We start from the raw sequence: 24,626 nt of genomic DNA on the forward strand, positions 1-24,626 counted from the left end.
TTTTTTTTTTTAAAGATTTTATTTATTTATTTGAGAGAGAGACAATGAGAAACAGAGAGCGTGAGAGGGAGGAGGGTCAGAGGGAGAAGCAGACTCCCTGCCGAGCAGGGAGCCCGATGCGGGACTCGATCCCGGGACTCCAGGATCATGACCTGAGCCGAAGGCAGTCGCTTAACCAACTGAGCCACCCAGGCGCCCTGTTTTCTTAGTTTTTAATTATAATGTTTCATATTTATCACTTTGAAAAATACTACAAAAATAATAAAAGTTTACAATATAAGTAAATCCTAATATAGGATTTGAAAAATATACTTTTTGCCCTAAATAGAAATTGTACTAACTTGTACACTTAATTTATACAATGTTACTATTTACATTTTACTGTTCTTAAAAATTCTGCATATTTTTCAAATATTTTTTCCCATTAATGATTACAAAGGCATGCAAGGGAGGGAAGGGGAAAAGTCACAATTTTTGGATATATAAATTTTGAAAGCTGAGTACTATAATGGCTTTTGGGGGCCAAACTTGGGACTTTTTTTCCCTTAAGTGGTAGAATGAGGAGGATTTGGCTAATGCCCACGAATACCGTGGGAGGTTCAGAAGGAAAGGAGAGAGGTCTGTAATCGTTAATTTTTTCAGCAAGAAGAAATAGCTCATTTTAAATAAGTAGCTCATATTCATAGGAACTCAGACTACTTTTATTGTGACTAGTATCAGTACTTATTTTTTAATTACCAAAATTAAAAAACTACTATGTCAGAGAGAAAACTGCAATGTCCTAAATAGTAAATGGTACTTCTTGCGATACAACATTTGATTTTCCCCTGGAATTCTGACAGTTTTGTTTTGTTTTGTTTTGTCTTAAAGACGCTTTCCTTATGTATGTTGTATATTTTTATGTAGCATGGCAACAAAGATAATAATGAACACCAGCAATATAAACTGAGCCCTACACTCAAACAGAAGTGCAGAAAAAGTTTAAGTACTACTAAAAACAACAGTTAATCTTATTACCTGGTCAGCATCAACAAAAATGATTTTGTCCACCGCTAGAGGAAAAAGGACATCGAGGAAAAGAATTTTGTAACCCCAAATGATCCTCTGTTTTTCAGTCTGCTGATGAAGCCAGCTGGGCCATCGATACTGCACTAGTTCATACTGGAATCCATACTCCTCAGCCATGGGAGGAATGACCTCCTAAAAACGTACACATACACACAAATCAAAGAATATGTTCAAGGAAGAGGAAGTAGTTTTTGCTTTAGAGAAAGAAATCAACATTTTAAAAAGCAGAGTTTACTATAAATTGTTACAAATGACTTGGTAAAATGCCTAAACTACTTCTACAACTTATACCTACTAATGAGGAATATGGAAATGCTGACAAATATAAAAATACAAGTATACATGAAACTATATAATCCACTGACATTAAAAAATAGGTACACCATTTTGAATAGCAAGTTTATTAAGTAAAAAAAATGTTCCCCTAGTTTTTACTACCAATGTTTGACTTGAGAAAGCCTGACTATACAAGGAGAAGCGTCTGGATCTTGGAACACCAATGCGTCACACAGTTTGTGTGTATGTCAACATGCTGGCTCCTCAGACAGACACAACAGGAAGAGGGAGTGCAAAAACCCATAAAATGAGTTGTAAAGTGATAAGTTAGGTTTTCTACATGAGTTTCATGTTTGAGATTTATGACCTATTTAATTCAAGAATTAAAAATACAGGGTAGTCATTATGGTTCTGGATGTTTGGTATTTGGTGCATAGTCTTACAGACTTAGAGTATCTTATTCTGTTTAAAGCAGAGCAGTTAATGAAATGCACTGCTGGCTAAGTTTGGTTGACGAGCCCCAAACTGAGAGGGAGAGTGGTAAAGGTGGGGGTGGGGAGGGAGATGGGTTAGCAAACAGAGAATTCGCTTTTTCCTTCTCAGTTCTCATTTGTAGTTTGTTGCTGGTTATACACCTAGTTTAATTTTCTTCCTGCTTTTGTAAGAACAGTATAGATTTAAATTACGTTCCTTAGTGTAAGCACTGGTTTTATCTGTGAATTGAAATGCTGCAATTATGGCTAGAATGGTTGCTGATAATCATTGTTTTGATTTCAAAACTAAAAAATATATATATATATTAGGAGAAAGTAGAAAAGCTCTCTAATCAGCAAATATGCATTAATATTTTCACTGAGCATGCACTAGGTGCTAGGCACTATTTTAGGGCCTAGGGATACAGAAGTGAACAAAACAGATATAAATCATGGCCTTCATAAGGCTTACATTTTAGAGGTGGTAGGTAGAAAATAAATGAAAGAGTAAGTCATCTATAGAACATAGTGCTAGGGGAAAAGTAAAAGGGAGGAAAGCAGAGTGAAAAATCAGAAGGGACTGTAATTTCAGACTGTGCGGTCAGGAAAGGATTATTCCCTAAGTAGGTATAATTCATCAAAGATTTGAAGGAAGAGAGAGAGATGTTTTGAAAACTGGAAGGAAAGGATCTAGGGTACTAGTAATTTCTGTATAGGACTGCTGGTTACATAGGTGTTTTAACTTTGTAAAAATTCATCAAAGCTGCACACTTATGATTTGTACACATTGTACTTCACTGAAAGATTTCAAAAAGATAAACATTTTGCGGGAAAGGAACGAAATTCCCAAAAGAAAAAAAATATTATTTCAGATATGCTATTACTTTTGGCCACATGGTAGAACAAGAACTTTATGCAGGCACAGCATGTATTTCTACTGAATGGTATCACTGCCTGCTAAGAGAATCTTCAGATTGTACTAGCTCAGTTTATGTAGAATTAATCCCAGCATGCAGTGTTTGCCTAGTAGGATAACATCAAAAATTTGGTAACAAACTAGTATGACTTCTTGTTTGTATTTATAGGTTCTTTTTCAGTTGTCTTCTGCTAAATGAGCACGCGAGGTGGCACTCTTGGTGGTGGTGGCGGGAGAGGATGTGACCTAGGGTTAAGCACCTGGGCTTTGAGGGCAGGATGCTTGGGGTCAGATCTCAGCTATGCTCCTAATTAGCTGTTTGATCTCAGGCCTGGGCTTTAAAGGACAAATCTTGTTCAAAGAAAGGTTGGGCCCTTTGCCCTGCACTCCTGGGAGGTAACTCTACCCTTGCCCTGTCCTGCCTTGGGCCACACCAAATAGTCTATGCTAACAATGCGACTTACAGCTGGGACTCTGAGCCACAAGGTATCAGCTCAACCTCTGGGGGGCTGTAGGCGAAGGTCAGCCACGTGGCAGTCAGGTGGGTCTATGTGGCCAACCCCCAGTAAAAAGTCTGGACACCAAAGTCTGAGTGAGCTTCCCTAACTGGCAACCCTCCACGTATATTGTTACATTTACTGGGGAAAATAAGCTCTGTCTGCCAACTCCACTGGGACAGGACAGCTGGAAGCTCTTGGTCCAGTCTCCCCTGAACCCTGCCCTATGCACATGCATCTCTTTGCCTTGCTCATTTTATTCTGTATTGTTTTGCTGTAATAAACTGTAACTGGGAGTATAATGGCTACCTTAGTTCTGTGAGTCCTTCTAGTTAGTCTCTGAACCTAAGGGTGGGCTTGGATACCTCCCAGCTGTATAGGCCGGTTATGTAATTTCTGAGTCTCGGTTTTCTGGGAATAGAACTTTATGAAGAGCAACTAAATAATGCAGGTAAAGCACTTAGCAATGTGCTGGCAATAGGAATAAAAACATGGCTGGCTAGTCTTATTTCTGCTTTTACCACTGGTTTTGGATTAGAAAAAGAAAACTCCTTTGAACTGCTACTGAATGAGACCCTAACTTACATGAAATTTGATGAATCTGTCATGAGAATAGGGAGACATATGGTACACCTTGTGGCAGGAGTGTGAGGCTGAGTAAAGGGTAACAGTGGTTGACCATCTGAAAACTTCCCAAGATAAAATGCCTCATTTTAAATGTAGGACCCAAACCATCAGCACAGCAATCACCGTGCTGCACAAAGATAAAAGATCCTTTTTATTCTCAGGATTATCAAACTATTTCCTATGGTACAGTGTTCATATCCTCCAGATACTACTGTTCCAGCCTATCTTTGTAAAATTATGACAGAACCTAATTCTTTTTATTGACAATCTGTGCATATCTTTCATTGCCGAATTTTATTTAATTAATTATATTCATTTCATATCATGAAATAGCACTAATCTTTCTGATTTTGAGCTTAGTTTAAAATAAACCATCTCTTTCTGTCCTTTTAAACACTTCTTTAAATAAAAACAGCATAGAATTTTTCTTTAGATAAAAGAATAGTGAATATCGAAGTTTTAAAAATTGATTAAAAATAGTAATTTAAAAAGACTCATTCTGAAATTATGTGAACTTACAATGATATAAAGAATTTACTATTCAAACATTGAACCATTCTATAATAAAGATTAATGTACTTACTTTAAATGTTGGTGAGAGATAATTTTTTAGAAACCAGAATTTCACGGGTGTTTTGGTGTTACGTAAAACAGAAAGCATCATAATTCTGTATAAAGGAACGTTAAACCCAGTGAGTTAACATTAATAGGAGTTCACCCTGCTTTTTCTAAGGCTTTTAATTATTATATATATATAATTACTTAAAGATATTAAGCTTTCACTATGAACTGTGGAGAAATAGACTGAAGAACCTTCACAAATTATGGTTCCTCATCAAGTATGTAATGTGTAAGTATATATACATACAAACATACACACACATACCATGCAGAATAAACGGATTGCTTTTCATTTTTTCCAATTGACTCTGAAATAGTCTTGTTTAGTTGAACTACACTCCAATCTCCATTCTTTTACTATGTCATTAATATCAGGTGTACAAAACTCCAAGAGCTGAATAACCTGTATTAGTAAATTCACTGGACAGGTCACTTGTCTTGCTATGCTAGATCTCTGACTAGAGAAGATACAGATGTATCTAAATTTCCATGTTAAAATATCAACACATATTCAAGTATTTTTGAGGGATTCTCTGATATCCTTCTATATACAAAGTTAAAAAAATAGCCCTTTGTAGTTTGGAATTAAGCTTTTCTCCTCTTATCCCACCCATATTTTCTATAAAATAAGGAATTTCCTCACCAGAAAAGGGAAATTTACTATATATACTTTTCCTCACTTATAACATATGTTCATTTCCTAGCCATACAGAACAGCAGCATTCTAATCAAACTCATGAAATGTCACTGTATTTCATTTTTTTTTAATGTTTTTTTTATTATTTTTTTAATTCATGAGAGTCAGAGAGAGAGAGAGAGAGGCAGAGGCAGAGGAAGAGGGAGAAGCAGGCTCCCGCCTAGCAGGGAGCCCGATGCAGGACTCGATCCCAGGATCCCGGGATCATGACCTGAGCCGAAGGCAGACGCTTAACCATCTGAGCCACCCAGGCGCCCGTATTTCATTTTATTTTATTTTTATTTTTTATTTTATTTTTTTAAAAAGATTTTTATTTATTTGTTTAACACAGAGAGAGAGAGCACAAGTAGGCAGAGCAGCAGAGAGAGGGAGAGGGAGAAGCAGGCTCTCCGCTGAGCAGGGAGACTGGAGCCTGATGCGGGGCTCGATCCCAGGACCCTGGGACCACGACCTGAGCCGAAGGCAGCCGCTTAACGACTGAGCCACCCGGGCGCCCCTTCATTTTATTTTTAAAAAAAGATTTTATTTATTTGAGAGAGAGAGAGAGAGATAGCAAGAGAGAGCGTAAGTGGGGAGGAGAGGGAGAAGCAGGCTCCCCATGAGTAGGGAGCCTGAAATGGGGCTCAATCATGACCTGAGCTGAAGGCAGACGCTGAACCAACTGAGCCACCCAGGCGCCCCTCACTGTGTTTTAAAAATATACTGCTTGGTGTACTGGGGTAGCCCAGTCGGTTAAGCATCCAGCTCTTGATTACAGTGCAGGTCATGATTTTCGGGTCATGGGATCAAGCCCCGCATTGGGCTCCATGCCCAGCCTGGAGCCTGCTTGAGATTCTCTCTTTCCCTCTCACTCTACCCTTCCCCCTGCTCACGCTAAGTGAATAAAATCTTTAAAAAAAAAAATATATATATATATATATTGCTCTTATAATTTTAGGTAATCTCAGGGTCACGAGATCAAGCCCCACATCTGGCTCCATGCTCAGTGGGGAGTCTGCTTGAGATTCTCTCCCTCTCCCTCTCCCTCTGCTCCTCCCCCGACTTGCTCATGCACGCTCGCTCTCTCGCTCTCTCAATCTTTAAAAAAGAAAGAAAAAAGCAAGGTGCAGAACAACATAAATTTTGTTACTACTTTAGTAAAAGAAGTTAAAAATGAAGAAAATATAGTTGCTTATTTACATGTATCTTTGGCAAGATATGAAAATAATAATACTAGTTTCCTGTTGGAAGGAGACTGGGTAATAAGAAAACAGGTGGACTTTTTCACTGTACTTCTTTTATTCTTCTGAACTTTTGAAATTCCTTTTGAACCATGTATTACTTTTCAAAGCCTTAGATAAAAATATATACCTACCTTAAAAAGCGTTCATATAAATGGCCAGAAGCAACTGAAAATATGTTTAGAACATCTGCTTCCTTTTCGTCTTTTTCTTTATGCAAACTTCTTGTGAAACTTGGAATAAGAAAGTAGTGATTGAGAGTTTCTTAATATGGATTTACAAACTGTACATACCTAAATACTAAATTTAATATGCAATAAAATTAGGGAAGCCTCTCAAAATAAGCCCCATCTCATATACAAAAGTGACTGAATCTTTTATTTGGGGTATTCATAATGTAAAATTGTTTTTCTTCCTAGGTAAAATTTTATTCAATTAAAATTTTCATTTTTATATGCACAGATATTTAGAATGACTAAAATTTGGAACAAAATAAACTTATAATCACTACAGATATATTTTGCCAAATAGGAATTGTATGACAGCATTTTTCAAATCTTTTCTTATTGTAATTTCCCAGATAAGAAAAACACAGTTGATACTCTGAGCTGATAAAACTTAGGATAAAAAAGTGAAAGCATTATATTATACACAATACTCATGTGACCGGAGGAGTTACCGTCCCAAATGCACACCTTCTCCTTTTCTAACACAGCAGTATCTGCTTCTGGTACCTTCTGTAGACTTAGTGGCTGTGCTGTTGTTTGATGGTCATCTGTATTCATTCTTGTCTCCACCCTCTGGTTTTAATGGAAGCTAATGGACAAATACCCTTTAAAATGCCCACATTCTGCTTCATTATCCTCTCAAACATACCTACTCTCCAAATGATCTCAAAATGAGGGGGCTTAAGCCCTTCTCAATCAGTAACAGTTCAATGCACATAAAGGAATAGGAACACCATTCTTATCAAACAAGAAGTCAACTACAGAAAGAGGCCTAAACTGGGCACAATCCTAAATGATGGGAGTGCTTCTGATTGGCAAAATAAAATCTGCCTAGGTTGTTGAATCTATTTCTTACCCTTGATAAAAATGATCACTGGTTCTCTATCATAAGTCACGTGAAGCTTAGATCTCTGAAACGGACTTTCAAAGTTCTCTACCATGTGGATCTACAGCACACAGCTTTTGTTTTTGCTCACCTAACATCCTTTATATGTCTAGTAACAATAACCTAGTATTTGGAGGGGGGCATTCCTCCTCCACTTTCATTCTGTGAGGTCTAGTGGGACAGGCCCTCTCACTGGCTCTGGAGGTAGGCATACGACCCAAGCACGGTCAGAATTACAGTGACCCCCATTTGGGACAAATGGCTAACAAGTGGACCAATGAGTCAGCCTGGGACTTTATGGAAAGAACCAATCTCTTCCCACTGGAGATGGCAAACTTTTTCTTCTAAAACTTTATCTGAAAATGAAGGAGGCACAGAGAATAGAACTAAGACATGGAGGAATAATTTCTAGACCACATCACCTGAATGCCCAAAGCCAGCTCTACTCCTGGACTCTCTACATGCGAGCCAATATAGTCCTGTTTTGATTAACTAATATAGGCCCCAACCTAATTTATAGATTCCCTATTATATTCAATGTCCCAGTGTCTCAGCTAAGCTGGGCTACTTTCTGTTCCTATGAACATACTCAATCTTTTTGACTGCATAACTTCGCTCCATCTCCAACTTCTGAGATCCTATCCCTCCTTCAGAGCACATCTTAACCACACACTTCTCTACGGAATCTTTCTGGAGGTTCCTCCTCACTAGAAACAGCCTTTTGCTCCCAGGGTTCACAGAGCACCTTACTCTCAGCTGTCTTACAGTTCTAGTTTCCTATCCTGTTTTAGTAACATTTATGTACCGATCTCATCCCACAAGAGGAGAGGATCTGTGCTTTACTTAGATGTTTACAATCTGCAGGCCTGCCACATACTAGATTCCTGATGGATCTATCGTTATAGGTTAAAACATTCACTAGTAATTACCTTTTAATGGAATCCCATATTCCTTTTTTCTTTTCTTCCTTATCAGTAAGGATATCCTCCTTAATTTTGTCTGGCTTTTTTTGCACCTAGATAGCATGGTAAAGGAAAGTCTTAGAACTGTGCAGCTTTAAATATTATGCCACGTGGTTAGAAAGTGAAACACACAGGGCAAGGTGACCCCTGTAAATCTAAGACAGGTTCAGTGACAGAGCCAGGGAAGTACGTAACAGACACAATCTGGTTTCAATCATCAGGTCAACCTCTTGCTGGTAGTTCTTTTGGTGGTTACCTCCATACTACTAAATAATGTGCTTATACTTATAATTACTGATTTATCAACTTCAGACATTATCTACTAGCATATCTAGAACCACAGGGTTTAGACCTTTTTCATTCTCTGTGATGACAGAGGAGTAGCTCACTTATATCACTCTTCCTCTCTTTGGAAGTTTTGGCAGTAATATCATTATCATTAGTTCTACTGAGTGTCTTTGTAGCTTCAAATACATAAATATATATTTTTTTGCTCCAACAACTTCAAGTTTCTCTTGTATACTCTGTAAGATAAGGATACTAATATTTCTACCTTTTCCCTCCACCTCCTGCCTTACATTAGCTCAACTTTTACTTTAGCATTGTAAATACAGATAATATCTACATTTATTTTGGTAAAACCTAATTATAACTTCAGCACTTTGCTATGTTTATTCTACAACTTGAAAGTCAGTAGACAGTGCTTATTGTGACAATGTAAATATTATTCACTGAAGAGTCTGCAAGGCCACCAGCACTGGATTACCTCTGTGTAGTGACAGTAACGTGACCACTGTGCCTCTCATGAGAGACTCTCGGTATTTCAAATGGATTCTGCTTTCTCACATTCCTCCAACAGACAAACACTTTTCCTTAGAATTTTATTGCATTTATTTTTTCTTGTGGTGAGATAAATTTCTTCTTTACCATACATCTAATATTTTCCAGTTTATTATTCATGGTCATTGTTTGGAATTCCTGTCTTCTTGAAGATATTTTTCTTGGAGCTCAACAATTAACTGCCTATTTCTTTCAAGGCTTTCTTTGTGTTGGTTTTCAGATTAATTCACAGTTTCTCAAAATACCTATCTTCCTCTTTCTTGGTCTTCATCCTCATTGTGCTCGCAAACACCTTCAAGAAGGGGTGTGAAAAATAATTTTTCTCCATCTTCACTCTTCAGAAAATAACTTTGTGTTTAAGAATTTGGCTAAAGAATCCTAGCTTCAAAATAATTCTCAGAACACTAAAGGCTGTGTTTTGCTGTCTTGTAACATCCATCTTGAAAATGAAAAGTCCGATGCTAATGCTGGTGTCATTCTATGGCTGTGACCTGCTTTTCCTCCTTGATACTTATTAGGATCTCATGGGGGCCATTTTTTACTCATGCTAATCTGTGGACCCTTTTGACTGAATATTTTTCTCTTATCTGTGAAATATCTTCCCTCCTCCATTTTCTGTTCTTTCAATGTGGGAATTCCTATTCATGGGCTGCTGGGGTTGATGGGCTGATCCTTAACGTTGTCTTTTCTTCTCCTTTTTTTCTATGTAATTGTGAGAGATGGACAGTGAGGAGATAAAACTATGTTATTAAAATCAACTGAAAGACCTAGGTGGTTGGGCTGCAGAAGGTCTGACTCAGGTAGGGCATGATTATTACCCTCAAAGATTTGGTGGCTATGGTCAAAGAGTTCAAACTGCTCTGTACTACAGACCAACAAGTCAAATTAGAGCCAATACACAGAGTGAAAAAATTCAGCTCAAGAGAACTTAAGCAGCTTTTCAATGGTCAAAATAGCTCAAAGATGGATATGTTCTTTCCTGCGCCCAGCCCGGCAGAAATGGTGTTTCTCTCCTGTTTACAGGACTATCTGGAATACTGTTCCTACAGGGCTTGGACCTTAGTATCTTAAGTAGCTGGTCTGGATTTCGTGGGGTTTTTCATCTGAAATGGCCAGAAAGAAATGTATTCAAGGAGAGACTATGTTACTATTGAGAAAGAAAATCAAGGTCAATACAGGAGAAGAGAATCAAGATAAATGTGAAGCAACATGTATAACTGATCACAGGATAAAGGTGATTAGGAACAGGTTATGATGTGGGATGCAAGGTAAAATTTGGTGATACAGTAGTTTAGAATCCGGGCAATACGTAAGGTGTGAGCTTTGGTGGCCTACTGTCATTGGATCTTAGAAATTACAACCACATAGTATTTCTTAGTTATACGTGGAAATTAATTTCTACTTTACTGCATTGTAGATAGAGAATGTACTCTGTACGATTTCATTCTTCTGAAATTTACTGAAACTTGCTTTCAACTAAATGTAAAGCTAATTTTTATCAACATTTCCTGTGTATTTGAAAGACTGCTCATTTGGTGATACTGGGTGTTGTGTTCTATATGTGTCTAGGTCAGAATTTCTAATCTGTTCACATCTTCTCTATCTCTTGATTTTTTGGTCAGCTTGTTATATCAAGTACTGAGAGATGGGTATTAAAAATATCCCAGGAGTGCCTGGGTGGCTCAGTCAGTTAAATGTCTGACTCTTGATTTCAGCTCAGGTCATGATCTCAGAGATTGAGCCCTGCATCAGGCTCCACGCTCAGTGGGGAGTCTGCTTGAGATTCTCTCCCTCTGCCCCTCCCCCCACCGTTGCATGTGTGCTCCCTCTCAAATAAAAAAATTTTTAAAAATATCCCAGCATGATAGAAAATTTTAAATTTCTCTTTGTAATTCTATTTCTGCCTCATATATGTAAAATGACCTTCTTTATCTTTAGTAATGTTGTCTAATTTAATCTCTGGTATTAGTATAGCTATGCAAATTTTCTTTAGCTTAGTATTGGCCTACAATACTTTTGCCACTCTTGAGTTTTATTTTCATCTTCACCCTAAAGTTGTATTCTTACGTATTAGGTGTTCTTTCTGCAAACAACACATAGTTGTAATTAAAACAAAAACTAAAACAAAAACCCAATATGACAATCTTTGTCTTTTAATTAGAACATTTAGTCCATTTACATTTAACATAATTGAGTTAAATTCTAACTTATTATTTTGCTTCCTTTATATCCCATATATTCTTTCTTCTTATTCCATTTATATTAATTTATTTTATTCCATTTTTCCTCTTTATGGCATTATGCTTTCTTTCTATTCTTTTAGTGGTTATCTTAGAAATTAAATTCATATTTGTCCTAAAGTCAGTATCTTCTGGCTTTCATTCTTACTGCTGAGAAATCAATGATCAGACTATCTATAGCTCTTTGAAGGTAATTTTTCCTTTTTTCTCTGATTACTCTCAAGATTTTTTCCTTTGGTTTTCTGCAGTTTTACCAGAGTATAGGTGTAAATTTTCTTTTAATTATCTTGCTTGGGAATCATTGGACTTCTTGAACATGTAAATTGGTATCTTTCATCAATTCATGAAAATTCTCAGCCATTATTGCTTCAAATATTATCTTTTTTTTTTTTAGAAGATTTTATTTATTTATTTAACAGAGAGAGACACAGCGAGAGAGGGAACACAAGCAGGGGGAGTGGGAGAAGGAGAAACAGGCTTCCCGCAGAGCAGGGAGCCCAATGCGGGGCTTGATCCCAGGACCCTGGGATCATGACCTGAGCTGAAGGCAGACGCTTAACGACTGAGCCACCCAGGCGCCCCTTTTTTTTTTTTATAATGTGAGTATAGTTGACACACCATGTTACATTTACCTCACACTCTTTCACCTTTGTCTGGAACTCCACTTAAAATGATTTTAATTATTCAATACTCACAAAGCACTTTACAAACTGAACTATCTTATCCTTATAACAGACATGTAAGGTAGGCTCCATTATTAATCACAATCTATAAATGAGGAAAATGAGACAGAAAGAGGCTAAGCAATCTGTCCAAGGTCACACAGCTAGAGAGTGGTGGAGCCAGGTTCAGTGCAATCCTGGAATCTTTAATTTCTCACTCTATTCTCTATGCCTTTTATGCTCTCTGCTGCATTATCCTCTTTTTTTAATGTCCCTGTTGCATTAGGAATACTTTTTCTAGTCTATCTTCCAATTCACTAATTCTCTCCTTAGCCATGTAAAAGTCATCCATCGAATTCTTAATTTGGGTTATTGTATCTCTCAGTTTCAGAAGTTCTACTTTAAAAAATATCAGATATGCATTTTTTATAGTTTTCTGTTCCCTGAATTGTTTTCAAGCTTGTCTTTTATTTCTTTAAATATTGTAAGCACAGTTGTTTCGGAGTGTCAATAATTCTAATATAGAGAGTGTTTATATGTTTGCTTTCTGTTGTTTCAGCTGGTTTTCTCTATGTATTTGGATACAGTAATCTTATTCCAGAGACGTATAGGAATTTGGCCCTATACAACCTCATCAATCTGGAACTAGTATAGTGCAAATTCAAGGCTCAGAGTTTCCTGGACTACTTGCATGGAACAAATTTGGGCTGAAAGACTGTGTGGAATAATTTACTAGGGTTCATCCTTACCCTGAAGCTACAGCCAGCTTATTGCTGAAAGGGTCTTCTAACAGATTACCCACTTTATATGGGTCCAGGGATTTACTTTCTGTCCCCATCATCCTGCAAATTAAATCAAAATGATAGTTCAGGTGTACCAGGATGGACAAATGTTCTCAGGACAAGAGAAGATTCTGTGCTTGCTTACTTCATTAGGCTCTTATTTTCCCTTTAATTTTGGTTTTGTAGTTCCTTGTTATCCTTATTATTTTGTTATTGTCAGCTCCTCATTGCTTTTAAGATGTTTCAAAAACACCCAACATTTTTACTAGTTTTAAGAAGGTGAGTGGTAAGTTGGTCCAAAGAAATAAATCTACCATCATTAAAAATTCCTCTTCTCTCTCATTCTCTCCCTTTTTTGGGGGGGTGGGGTGGGGGGTAAAGGAAAGAAACATCACTTTTTCTTTTCAAGGCTAACTTTTCAACCTGTGTTCCTGAGTTCATCTCTAGAGCCTAATTTGTAACGCTATCTGGTTGGTTATAGATACAGTAGATATAACAGACACATCCTTAGAAAACGTTGTTCCTTTTCTTTTATCTTCAAGCTCTCTGCCTTCCCTTCATGAACTTAATCCTCTTCTTCCTTTCATGCCAGAATTCCAATATAACATTTTAGGTAGTAAAATTGCAAAATTAGTTGTAAAATAATATTAATCAATTAAGGGCAAAAAAGATAATTCTTAATACTAGGAACAAAACAGCAAGAGCTTCTGCCTCACACACTTGTACTTCCAGTATTTTGCTCTTGAAGCTGTTTATCACAACAATGACATCTCCCTGGTCTGGTTGAGAGTCAGTTCCTTCATGCCTAAAAGCAGAAAAACATGTAAATGTCCATAATCAGCTCCAGAAAAGACATGTAATTATGATGGTATAAATAACAGAATTCATTTTGCAATAAGCATAAGTGTAAGATCACTGTGTATATATATTTGCTGTTTCTACAGTCAATTAAGATATACTATAATACACTACAATTTTCAAAATTATCCAATTTCAACTTAATACAAATTAATATTGTACAAAAGTTACGCACTAAATTCAATATTGCCTAATCACTGAGCAAGCTCAAATTATTGCTTATCTTTGCTACTATATACCAAGATTATCACAAAAGTCAAATCTATCATATGTCTTTGATATATTACAATAATTAAAATATGAAATGTTTTTGAGACTTTAAAATAAGTTGTTATATATCATAATCTAAGGAATTCTATACCGTCCAACAACTTTTCAATATTCAGCAGCCATTTTCAAATACCAAAATTTGAAGTGTATTGTTAAACCTGTAAGACTGAAAATGTGTCTATGATGGTCACCTGCATCACTTGAATATTTCTATTTTATATTATAACATATTTCATTGTCTAATTTTCAGAACTGCTTAATCAAATATGACAGCTCTGACCAATAATTTTTTTTTTTTAAAGATTTTATTTATTTATTTGACAGAGAGAGACACAGCGAGAGAGGGAACACAAGCAGGGGGAGTGGGAGAGGGAGAAGCAGGCTCCCCGCAGAGCAGGGAGCCTGATGTGGGACTCGATCCCAGGATCCTGGGATCATGACCCGAGCCGAAGGCAGTCGCTCAACCGACTGAGCCACCCAGGGGCCCCTCTGACCAATAATTTTTGATACCATTCTATGTATAGAAAAATACATAAAATACTGTTAAAAACATTTACAAGAAAGTCGAATTTTGTCAAAGAGGGAATGCAATCAGAGGTCAAATTAGTAGATACTTTGAGTTTAGTCAGATTCACAACACACCTGAATACTTTCCTAAAAGGAAATTCTGAGGGGTTATAGGACTATGCTGACTAACACATGCCTTTGACCCCCCCTTTCATCCAACTCCCCAGCTGAAGTGGTTAAACCAAAGTAGAAGGCACACCCACACCCACCAGTTACCACTAGGAAATAAAAAGGGTTCCAACTTATGTACTAGTAATGTCAAATTTCTTAAATTTTTCAAGAGCTTCCAGTCGTAAATGTTGCTCAAGGGCATCAGCAACTTCAGCCACTGAATCCACTGTCCAGCGAGAGCAGGACAGACCCCGGTCACACACACTGTAGCTAGACCCACACAAGATCTAAAGCAAACTCCTTCCGTCCAACCAGATGGCAGAGGTAGTAGTGAGGAACACTCTTACTCTATTTCAGGCATCATTTCAAGCACTTTAGAGATGTTGACTCATTTGATCCATATAATCATCCTTTGAGGAGGGTACAATTATCCTAGATCCAAACAGCCCAGGTAGCCTGGATCTTCCCAACTGCACTGTTTGATCTTTCTAAGTAAAGCTAAGCAACTAAAACTCATTGCATACATGAGTACAGTCAGCAGCTTAAATGAAGGGAACAAGCTAAGCAAGCAAGCAGAAGACATGGACTTCACTTGGAAAGAATTAATGCAGAAAAAAGGGGGAGAATTCAAATAATTTATATACTCAATGAGATTTCAAAGAAGATCGTATCTCAGTAAAAGCCATTTACCTCAAAATGAAAGGATTCACTACATCTCAGGAAGGATTATATTTTTTATAAAAGGACACACACCTATTTTTCTGGGAATTCTAAATATAAAAATCATTTAAATTTTTGTAGAGGAAAAATAAATCACCCTGCCTCTCATTTCTTATCCAAAAGACTAAAAACTTAATTTACACATAAAAACTTTAAAGTGGTTTATATAACTCACCCAACTATTTGATAAATATCTTCAGATTTTCCTTCACGTAATTTCAGTATCCAAGCACCTGGGTTTGCTTTTAATTGAAAATATCCCTTTTAGGATGAGAAAAATATGATGATAGCTATAGGACTAAAAACATCCAATTGTTCAAAAACGATTATACATGAATGACTCAAGAGAGTGTTACCTAACTGGAGTGAATAAAATCTATAAATGAATTCCAAAAGGGAGATTTTGCAATACCTGAATAACACATCATGAAAGTATGATTCCCTTCATTTTTGTTTTATTTAATTACCTTATTTAAGGATTCAATTTTGTTTTCTGGGAGCTGTTCAGCAATAGCAGGACAAAATCGATTTCATCTTATTATTAGGGAAACTTAAGAGGATTTCACCAAAATGTGTAATTAAATACAATTGATTAAGTATGTATAATACTTACAAGATTGGCCATCACTATTGTATCAACTACAACAGGTTTATTTTTTGTGCCCAGTGTAAACTGCAGGCCCCGAGGAGGCTGTTCTGTCATTGTATCAAAGCAATGTCCTTCAAGTAGTAGATATTCTAGTTCATATTCTGCTGTAACAATTCTCTCAATCTGTGGGAAAATAGGTCATTGTTTTGGTATTAGTAACTTTCATCATACAAATTTTCTAATAAATAAATGTAATTATTTTAATATTAGCCAATGTATTGTGGGGGCAACGTCAAGTCTTTTATATGAATGACTTAATAGTTGAATCAATTTCTTAAAGACCAAAACTCAGGATGAGTTTTTTTTTTTTTTTTTCCTTTCCCATGATATCAGCTCTACTCCAGCCTCATGATATATGCACCATTATCACAAGCAGGAAAGAGGTCATAAAGTTGTAGTATTTGAAGATCTCTTCAAGGCAGAGTGAGATGGGAAACTCCTCAAAGAATCTGCTTCATTGGTTGTTGCCCTAGAGCTCCTTCAGATCTGGCAAAAAAGCCAACCTATCAACATCCATCACCTTTCTTTTTTTTTTTATTTATTTATTTGAGAGAGAGAGAATGAGAGACAGAGAGCATGAGAAGGAGGAAGGTCAGAGGGAGAAGCAGACTCCCCGCTGAGCAGGGAGCCCGATGCGGGACTCGATCCCGGGACTCCAGGATCATGACCTGAGCCGAAGGCAGTCGCTTAACCAACTGAGCCACCCAGGCGCCCTCCATCACCTTTCTTGTAATTTAAAAAAATTAATGTTTGTGCTCAAAATAATATATGCTCATCAAAAAAAGATTAGCAAATAAAAAAATGTGGAAAAGAAGAAAAACAGAAATCACCTACAGACTAAACATTCCTATACATAACACACTGATTTCTTTTTCTCTTTTCCATACATTTTTTTTCTAAGAATGTATACTGCTTTTTCATTAAGTATAGTTTTCTATGAACATGTCCCTGTCTCTACAAACATCCTTTTAAATGGCTGGGCATTCCAGTTGTTTCCAGCTTTTCCTCTATTGCAAATGTCCTAATATTTTAGGGATAACACTTTTTCTCCACTTCATATGAAAAACATAAGTAAACACAAGAATAAATCCAATGGTAAGTGATTTTTACATAGTTTGGTAATTTTGCTGAACAGATAAGACAGTGATGTTATCTGTATCTTATTTCATTATGAGGTTTTGACACTTTTTAAATGTGTTTAGGCTATAAAGTATTTGAAAATATTCTATATTGTATAGCTGTTTTTCTTTGTAATTACTACAGAAATAATTATAACCCTTGTGTATGTAGCATTTCGCTTTTAAGTCCAATTCTTAAGAACAAGAAATAAGTACCTTCTTTGACAACAGTGCTTGTTTCAACTTTAGCTGGGTTCTGAATCAGCTGTTGAACTCTTACTAGCCTAGTAATGAGGTTCATATACTTCACTGACTCTTGTTCCCAGTGCTCACAGCACTGTGCGCATGCGTGGATGGAAACATTCACACGAGACAGTCTCAGAATGTGAGAATATTACAAGTTAGAAAAAAGTTGTAGAGCTCATCTAGTTCAACTCCTTCATTTTACAGATAAGGGAACTATACCCCACAGTGGTCATGAAGCTTATATATTTTTCCTTATAAATTAGATATTAGGGCAGAGCCCAAATATGTTCCGTCAGGTTGTGACTAATAAAACCTTTATTTTATTTTAATGTGAAACTTTCTCTCATCCCTATAGGATTGTATAACAGACATCAATTCTGTGGATTTACTCAAACCACAACACCAAATAGCCCAATTTGTTTTTCAAAGAGTTCTTTCTAGTGAATATTTTAAGTTTATTGTTGTTTCATAAAGGTAATTTAAGTTAAATTCATTCCTATTATCAAGGTTTATTTTTAGCAAGGATGGGAATTTGTGATCTTTTGTGATGTTTACATCTCCTTTATATATTTAATTATCTGTTCTAAATATTAACTGTTGATATGAGACATGAATTTAATACCTTTCAAGTAGAACTTTGGGTGCATATTAATATCTCTAACAGAAGTGTTTATTGTATTGTTCTGTGGCTAAATAGTAAAGAAGTTAGCTTCTTCCTTTAAAAGAAGTGGAAGTTTAATTATAAAGATTATCATTTGGGTTTATTAACAATTATCTATGGTGCTAAAATAGGAGTTTTTTATTTTTTAAAGATTTTATTTATTTATTTGACAGAGAGAGAGAGAGACAGCGAGAGAGGGAACACAAGCAGGGGGAGTGGGAGAGGGAGAAGCAGGCTTCCCACTGAGCAGGGAGCCCGATGTGGGGTTCGATCCCAGGACCCTGGGATCATGACCTGAGCCGAAGGCAGTCGCTTAACCAACCCAGCCACCCAAGTGCCCTAAAATAGGAGTTCTTTAACAATTACATTGGCAATGGGTGTCTAAATTACAGCTGACCCCTGAACAGCACGGATTTGAACAGCACGGGCCCACTTACACGCAGGTTTTTTTTTGAACAGGACAGTACTGTAAATGTATTTTCTCTTCTTTATAAGAATTTTCATTATGTCTTCTCTTCTTTAGCTTACTTTAAGAATTTAAAAAATTAAGTATTAAGAGTACAATATATAATACATATAAAAGGTATTGATTGACTGCTTATGTTATCAGTAAGACTTCTTGTCAACAGTAGGCTATCATTAGTTAATTTTTTGGCTGGGGGGTCAAAAGTTATATGTGGATTTTTGACTGTTCAACTTAGGGGGGTGGTGGGAGGGGTGGGGATGGAGAGGGGTGGGGATAGAGGGGTGGGGTGGAGGGTGGTGGGGGTGGAGATGCAGGGCGTGGGGTAGAGGGGGGCTGGGGCAGAGTGGGGGTGGGGATGGAGAGAAGTGGGGTAGAGGGCAGGTAGGGAGAGCAGGGGTTGGGAAGCAGAGCACCCAGCCTGCAGCTCTGAGTGGGCACTGTTCCCTGCTTTCTACCTTTTCAGGCTGCTTTCTCTGGCCATGAGTTGTGGGGCAAAACAAGAACTTGAGATGAAACTGCTCCTTTCAGAGTTAAAAACAAAACCTCAAGGGCAAAACAGGTATTTCACGGTGTTGTTCTAAGTTGCTGTGCATCCATCTCTGTATTCTCTACATTGTTCATCTTAGAGGAGCGCCTGTGAACCAGGGGGCTGAAACCACAAAGCAGGTGAGAGCATCCAGGAATGTGGGAAACTTGGGAAGCTGAATTTGGAAGTTAGAGCAACTCAAAAATCAAAGGAAAGACTGGATCAGGACCTAGAACCATAAGGAAGACAACCCTGCAAGCAGCCACAGCATGATCACACTCTTGCTGCAGTTCCAGGCACCCTGTAATTTGCCCTTTTCCTCTTTCCTGACAGGACTTTCCAGGAGCACTTACATCCTTGAGGTGAATATTATCAAGGTCACAGTTGCTGTGCACTGTTTCAACCAACCAGCCTTCAGGAGTAATCATGTTGAGGGTTAGAAGGGGCGCTTCAGGGATATCCAAGAATGTTGCCACGGGTCCAGTAATGCCGTTAGCCACTAACACCAGCTCTGGTTCCAGAACAAAACGATAAAAGCTGTCAAAAGAACATAAATAAAAATACATACTGTGACCAAAATTGAGGTTTCTTCTGTAAACATGACCAAAAAGTCTCACGTTAAAAAAACCAAAACACACTATACTGCAGAAGAGTTAATGCTTATAAACAGTAGACAATCATCTACTATAAGATTATATATATTATATATCCTTGTTAATTATTCCTTAATGAACACGATTAGAATGCCTTTAACATATACTGACTTATGTCTGTTCTGCTAGTTTATGATCTGTATTTGCTCACTGATCCTTCTTCAGATTTGACCATGGTCCATTTTTCAGCCATTTTATTGGATCCTAGCACCACTAATCATATGAAGAGAAATGATAACCAGAAAGCAATTAAATGCAAGCAAATTAAAATTCTGGTAAAAGTTCAGTTAAAAACAGGACTGAGTTGAAAACAGCTGCTTATTAACAGAGCTTTAGTGTATTTTGGCCTTATCCCCCAATGAAGAATTAGCTTTATTACTATAAAGAATCGTGACTTTCACTATTTGGAGACAGCAGTCAAGGTGTCAGCTGTGCTGTAGTCAGCTCCAGCCCCTCCCCAGGGGAGGGGACCCACGTTGAGGCCGGTGCAGTGACCCCCTAGGGCCACTGGAAAAAGGACTGCAGCTGGTTACGGCGGCTGTCTGCAGTGTGCTCTCGGGTCCTCACCACAAGGGCCCCTTCAGCTCGCTCGGTCAGAGAAGCACGCAAGAGCAAGAGCTGGAGAATGCCAGCAAGACACCAGTCACAGCCTTTTATAACCTAGTTGCTGAGGAGACCTTCCAATACTTTCACCTCGTGCTTTCCATGAGAGGCAAATCACCAGCTGCAGCCCAAGCTCAAGGAGAAGCTACAGAGCGGATGAATCCCAGGAGACCACGATCCCCGGCAGCCATGTCCAAAGCTGCCTACTGCAGGCAGGCAGAGTGAAAGGGAAGAGGGGTAAGAGGAGACATGGGAGAGAAGGGAGCCATAAAGAAAATGAACAAAACAAATACTCGGTACCGTCCAATGCAGCGGAAATGTCAGAGTAAGAAGTATTCCAAGGATGCTGCCAACAGCAACATGTCTGTGATTTAGTAAAAACAATCCAGCAGCAAAGAGGAAGTTAAAGGCAAGCTGCAGGGGGAGGTACAGTGAATGAGAGATGAACGGGGGTATGAGTAATCTGTGAAGAAGCCGTGAAGAGAAAGAATGCAGAAGAGGAGAAAAAGTCAGGGCTCCAGGGAGAGGAAATTAAGAGAGCAGTTTATTTCTCTTTTTAAATTGAGTAACTCCCAGGATGGAAAGAAACGGGCTGGCAGAGAGGTTAAAGATATGGAACAAAGGGACTATGTGATGAAGGAAGGCTCCAGAACAAGTGGGAAAGCACAGGCTCAAACAGAAAGGGAGGGTTGGCAAGAGGAGAGAGAGCACCCCCTGCCGCTGCCTCGGAGGAAGGCTGGACACACAAGAGACGAGAGACGACAGACGCAGGAGGAAGCTGCCCATGACCTCTCCCCGCTCTGAGAAGGATGGGGTAGTATTCTAAAAAGTAAAGGCCTGGGGATCAATAAGTTATCTTGTTGGCTTGATCGATGCTACTGAGCCAATAATGCTCCTTTGAGTTCACAGTTCCAAACCAGTTTCACAGTTCTTGTGCTGTGCAGAATCATTAACCACTCAAAGTATTAAGGGTCATTTCACCTTAGAGAGGTCAAGTTCTTTCCCTAATGGATTATGCTTGCTTATGTTCAATATTCCTACTCTTTATTATATAATCCAAAGCTTTATAGAGATACTATTGAGAAGATCTCTACTTGTATGAAGAAAAATTCTCTACTCAGAAAGCTAACAGACCTCTCAGTTAGTGGCTAAAATAAGATGAGAGCTTTTGTTTGGATTTGGGACATGATAAAATTTGAAATACACAAGATAAATGAGAAGTCGGAGAATAACATGAATGAAATATGAGGACAAGAGTCTCAGGAAAGGAATAAATGTACCCTAAACTTTCATCTAAATTCTCTACATTTCCCATTTTATTGCTTTCCAAATATTAAAAATATTTGCCATGTTTAAAATATCTGCTCGAGGCAATAATCTCTGGTATGGTTATCAATTATAACAAATACAATTTTATAAGTAAACAAGGGATTAACTGAGTGCAACTCTTCGGTCTTGTGTTTGCATATATTCTTTTAGAGCTACATAATTACATTATACATTTAAGAAAAGCATATTAACAAGCTCTTTTTCTGCACCATGACACCTGAAGGATACTGTATATCCCTATCAGTAAAAGTGGCTCAAAATGATACCGATTCTGATCCTGAAAGAGGAGGAAGGGTATATTTCTGTCCCTACTTGAGAGACAATGTTATTTCTTTTTCTTTTTTTTAAAGATTTTATTTTACAGAGAGAGACAAAGCGAGAGAGGGAACATAAGCAGGGGGAGTGGGAGAGGGAGAAGCAGGCTTCCCGCCGAGCAGGGAGCCCGATGCAGGGCTCGATCCCAGGATCCTGGGATCATGACCTGAGCCGAACGCAGACGCTCAATGACTGAGCCACCCAGGTGCCCTGAGAGACAATGTTATTTCAACAGCACATTATTAATGTGGAATATCTGCATACAACAATAAACATTTTCTATATTATTGAAAGATTATTTTACACTAATTACATCTCAGTACTCCCAAATAATGAGATGATATCCTAAAGATCATTTTCGTAAGTCAGCTCTAAAATATTGAAAATATAGCTAAACAGGGGCCTCTGTGGGGCTCAGTCGGGTAAGCGTCTGCCTTCAGCTCAGGTCATGATCCCAGGGTCCTGGGATTGAGCCCCATGTCAGGCTCCCTGCTCAGTGGGAGTCTGCTTCTCCCTCTCCTTCTGCCCTCCCCCCACCCCCTGCTTGTGCTCTCTCTCGCTTTCTCAAATAAATAAAATCTTTACAGACAAAAAAAGGAAAATATTGCTAAACCAAAAATGGTTTCATTCAACTTTATTTTCCTCTTGTGTATTTCCAAATAGGTATTCCTAGATCACATTTTCAAAAATACCCATGGACAAACATAAATCCTTGTAAATTCTGCAATTAGATTAGATCAATCTTACTGCTTAGGTTATTTTAGTTTTATATCAATTAAGGTTAGTAAATTATCCTTGATCTTCTGGTCTATTTCAATTAAGCATCTTATGAAGAAAAAACCAAACCCAGTAATTATGGTCCTCTTTTTATTTTTGGTCTTAGCATTTGCAAACCTTTTGAAATGAAATTATGTTCACTTAGACTCACCTCTTTAAAGGGGCTTCTGAAAGCTTACCCCTACAGTTCATGAACAATTTTATCTTCATGTTGATAATCTTGCCAAGTACCTATTAGAAAAAAAATTCCCATATTTGATATTAAGTAATCTTACTAACATTTATTAAGCATTTACTATGTACCAGGCACTGTGTTCACACTTGATACTCATTATCTCATGTGATCCTCACGAGAGCCTTCAGAGGTAGCTACCTTCACAGCTGAGACACAGAGAGATGTGGTAATTTGCCCAAGATCACACAGTAAAAGTCATGGCAGAGGTCAGATTTGAATCCAAACAGCTAATTTCATGGCTCAAGGGTTATGCTGCCTCCCTTTTGCCTCATGTGACTGTCTTTCATGGTATATAAATTTCTTTAGCATTGAAGGACAAGTAAAGTAATTGCTAGAACCATGACGTGCAAATACAGAGTGGTGGCCTCCCAGAAACAATGGCGAGGGTACCCCCGTCCGTTCTGAATTCCACCCACATGGTAGGGATGTAGGAAGTTCCTGGCTACATATGGATGAAAGACTCTCTTTTTTATTTCCCTGGGGCATATGACATAGAAGAGTTATTAATTTTGGTAGTCTCTATCTCTAGGAAGGCAAGTCTGTGCAGATTTGAAAGATATTAGACAACAAAGGACATAGGTAAAGAGAGAAGGGAAAAAACAGGCGCATGGAACAGAAAGGACGCAAGCTTGAGAAGGAATTAGGACAGAGGACTGAAGAGCTCTGATTCTCATTCTTCACTCTACGTATTTGCTACAATGGAGGTTGCTGAGCCAATGTTTTTCCCAAGTGTTAAGTGAGACCCTATCCACTTCTTCTAATAAATTAATTTCTCTTTTATAGCATAAGTTTTCTTTATAGTAAGAAATAATAAATTATGTGAGGTGCTGAGGTGCTCAGGAAGACTGTTATTATTTCCAATCATGTAAACTGGGATCCAATCCCATATTTTATATTTCTGTATAATCTCTTATTTCTTATTCCTAAATTCTATCTTTACCTAAAAACTTCAGAGGTAAGCAATGTTTTTTTCTGAATAACGACTCTGTAGAAACAGGGTGTGTGTAGACTATAATGTATCATACTAGCTCCACTCCTTACGGGTATGATTACTAATTGCTGTTCTCTAAAGAATAATCTGAATAATGTGTCTCCAGAAGTTCAAATTTGAAGGTGTACAAATGGTAAAAGAAAGGACGGGGTAAGTAAACCAACTATGGAATTATTTACCCTGGTTATACACTAAATAAGTAGAATGGCAAAGATTTTCCAAAATTATTTGTCCAAACAATTATAAGAGCTATCGATAATCCCTTTTTCCAGTATGGTTTGGCAGGGCAAACTAATTTGAGAGAAACTGCAGGCTGAAATTTCGCCGGCATGTATACCCATATGACCCAGCTTGATCCCTCCCTTACAGAGTCCATGAGACTTAATGTCTAATCACTTTTGCCTGTTTCCAAAAGTGAGGCCAACTGTCAGAGGACAAATGGTTTCCACTTGAGAATGTTTTTTTTAAATATGTCTTTAAAAGAACCACGGAGTAATTTCAAATAGGAATACCCCAAAATTTTGAACATCACTAGAA

General features: G+C 37.7%; 1 protein-coding gene across 2 annotated transcripts in view; it reads right to left on the minus strand.

Annotated features, from left to right (window-relative positions):
• Positions 1-24,626, minus strand: part of UGGT2 (UDP-glucose glycoprotein glucosyltransferase 2) — a 178,217-nt gene that overhangs the window by 19,141 nt on the left and 134,450 nt on the right. The window contains exons 26-34 of one of the 2 annotated variants that reach the window (XM_081815115.1): positions 23,015-23,094; positions 19,540-19,723; positions 16,134-16,292; positions 15,696-15,781; positions 13,715-13,799; positions 8,438-8,523; positions 6,530-6,628; positions 4,441-4,525; positions 1,018-1,200 (exon numbers count right to left, since the gene is read on the minus strand). In XM_081815115.1, coding sequence (XP_081671241.1) covers positions 1,018-1,200; positions 4,441-4,525; positions 6,530-6,628; positions 8,438-8,523; positions 13,715-13,799; positions 15,696-15,781; positions 16,134-16,292; positions 19,540-19,723; positions 23,015-23,094 — 1,047 coding nt within the window. Of the gene's footprint in view, positions 1-1,017; positions 1,201-4,440; positions 4,526-6,529; positions 6,629-8,437; positions 8,524-13,678; positions 13,800-15,695; positions 15,782-16,133; positions 16,293-19,539; positions 19,724-23,014; positions 23,095-24,626 lie in introns of both variants that reach the window. The other variant, XM_081815116.1, reaches the window with a different exon arrangement.

The sequence above is a fragment of the Leptonychotes weddellii genome, chromosome 3 (assembly GCF_054177405.1).
Source record: "Leptonychotes weddellii isolate Sample4059 chromosome 3, ASM5417740v2, whole genome shotgun sequence".
Classification (NCBI taxonomy): domain Eukaryota; kingdom Metazoa; phylum Chordata; class Mammalia; order Carnivora; family Phocidae; genus Leptonychotes; species Leptonychotes weddellii.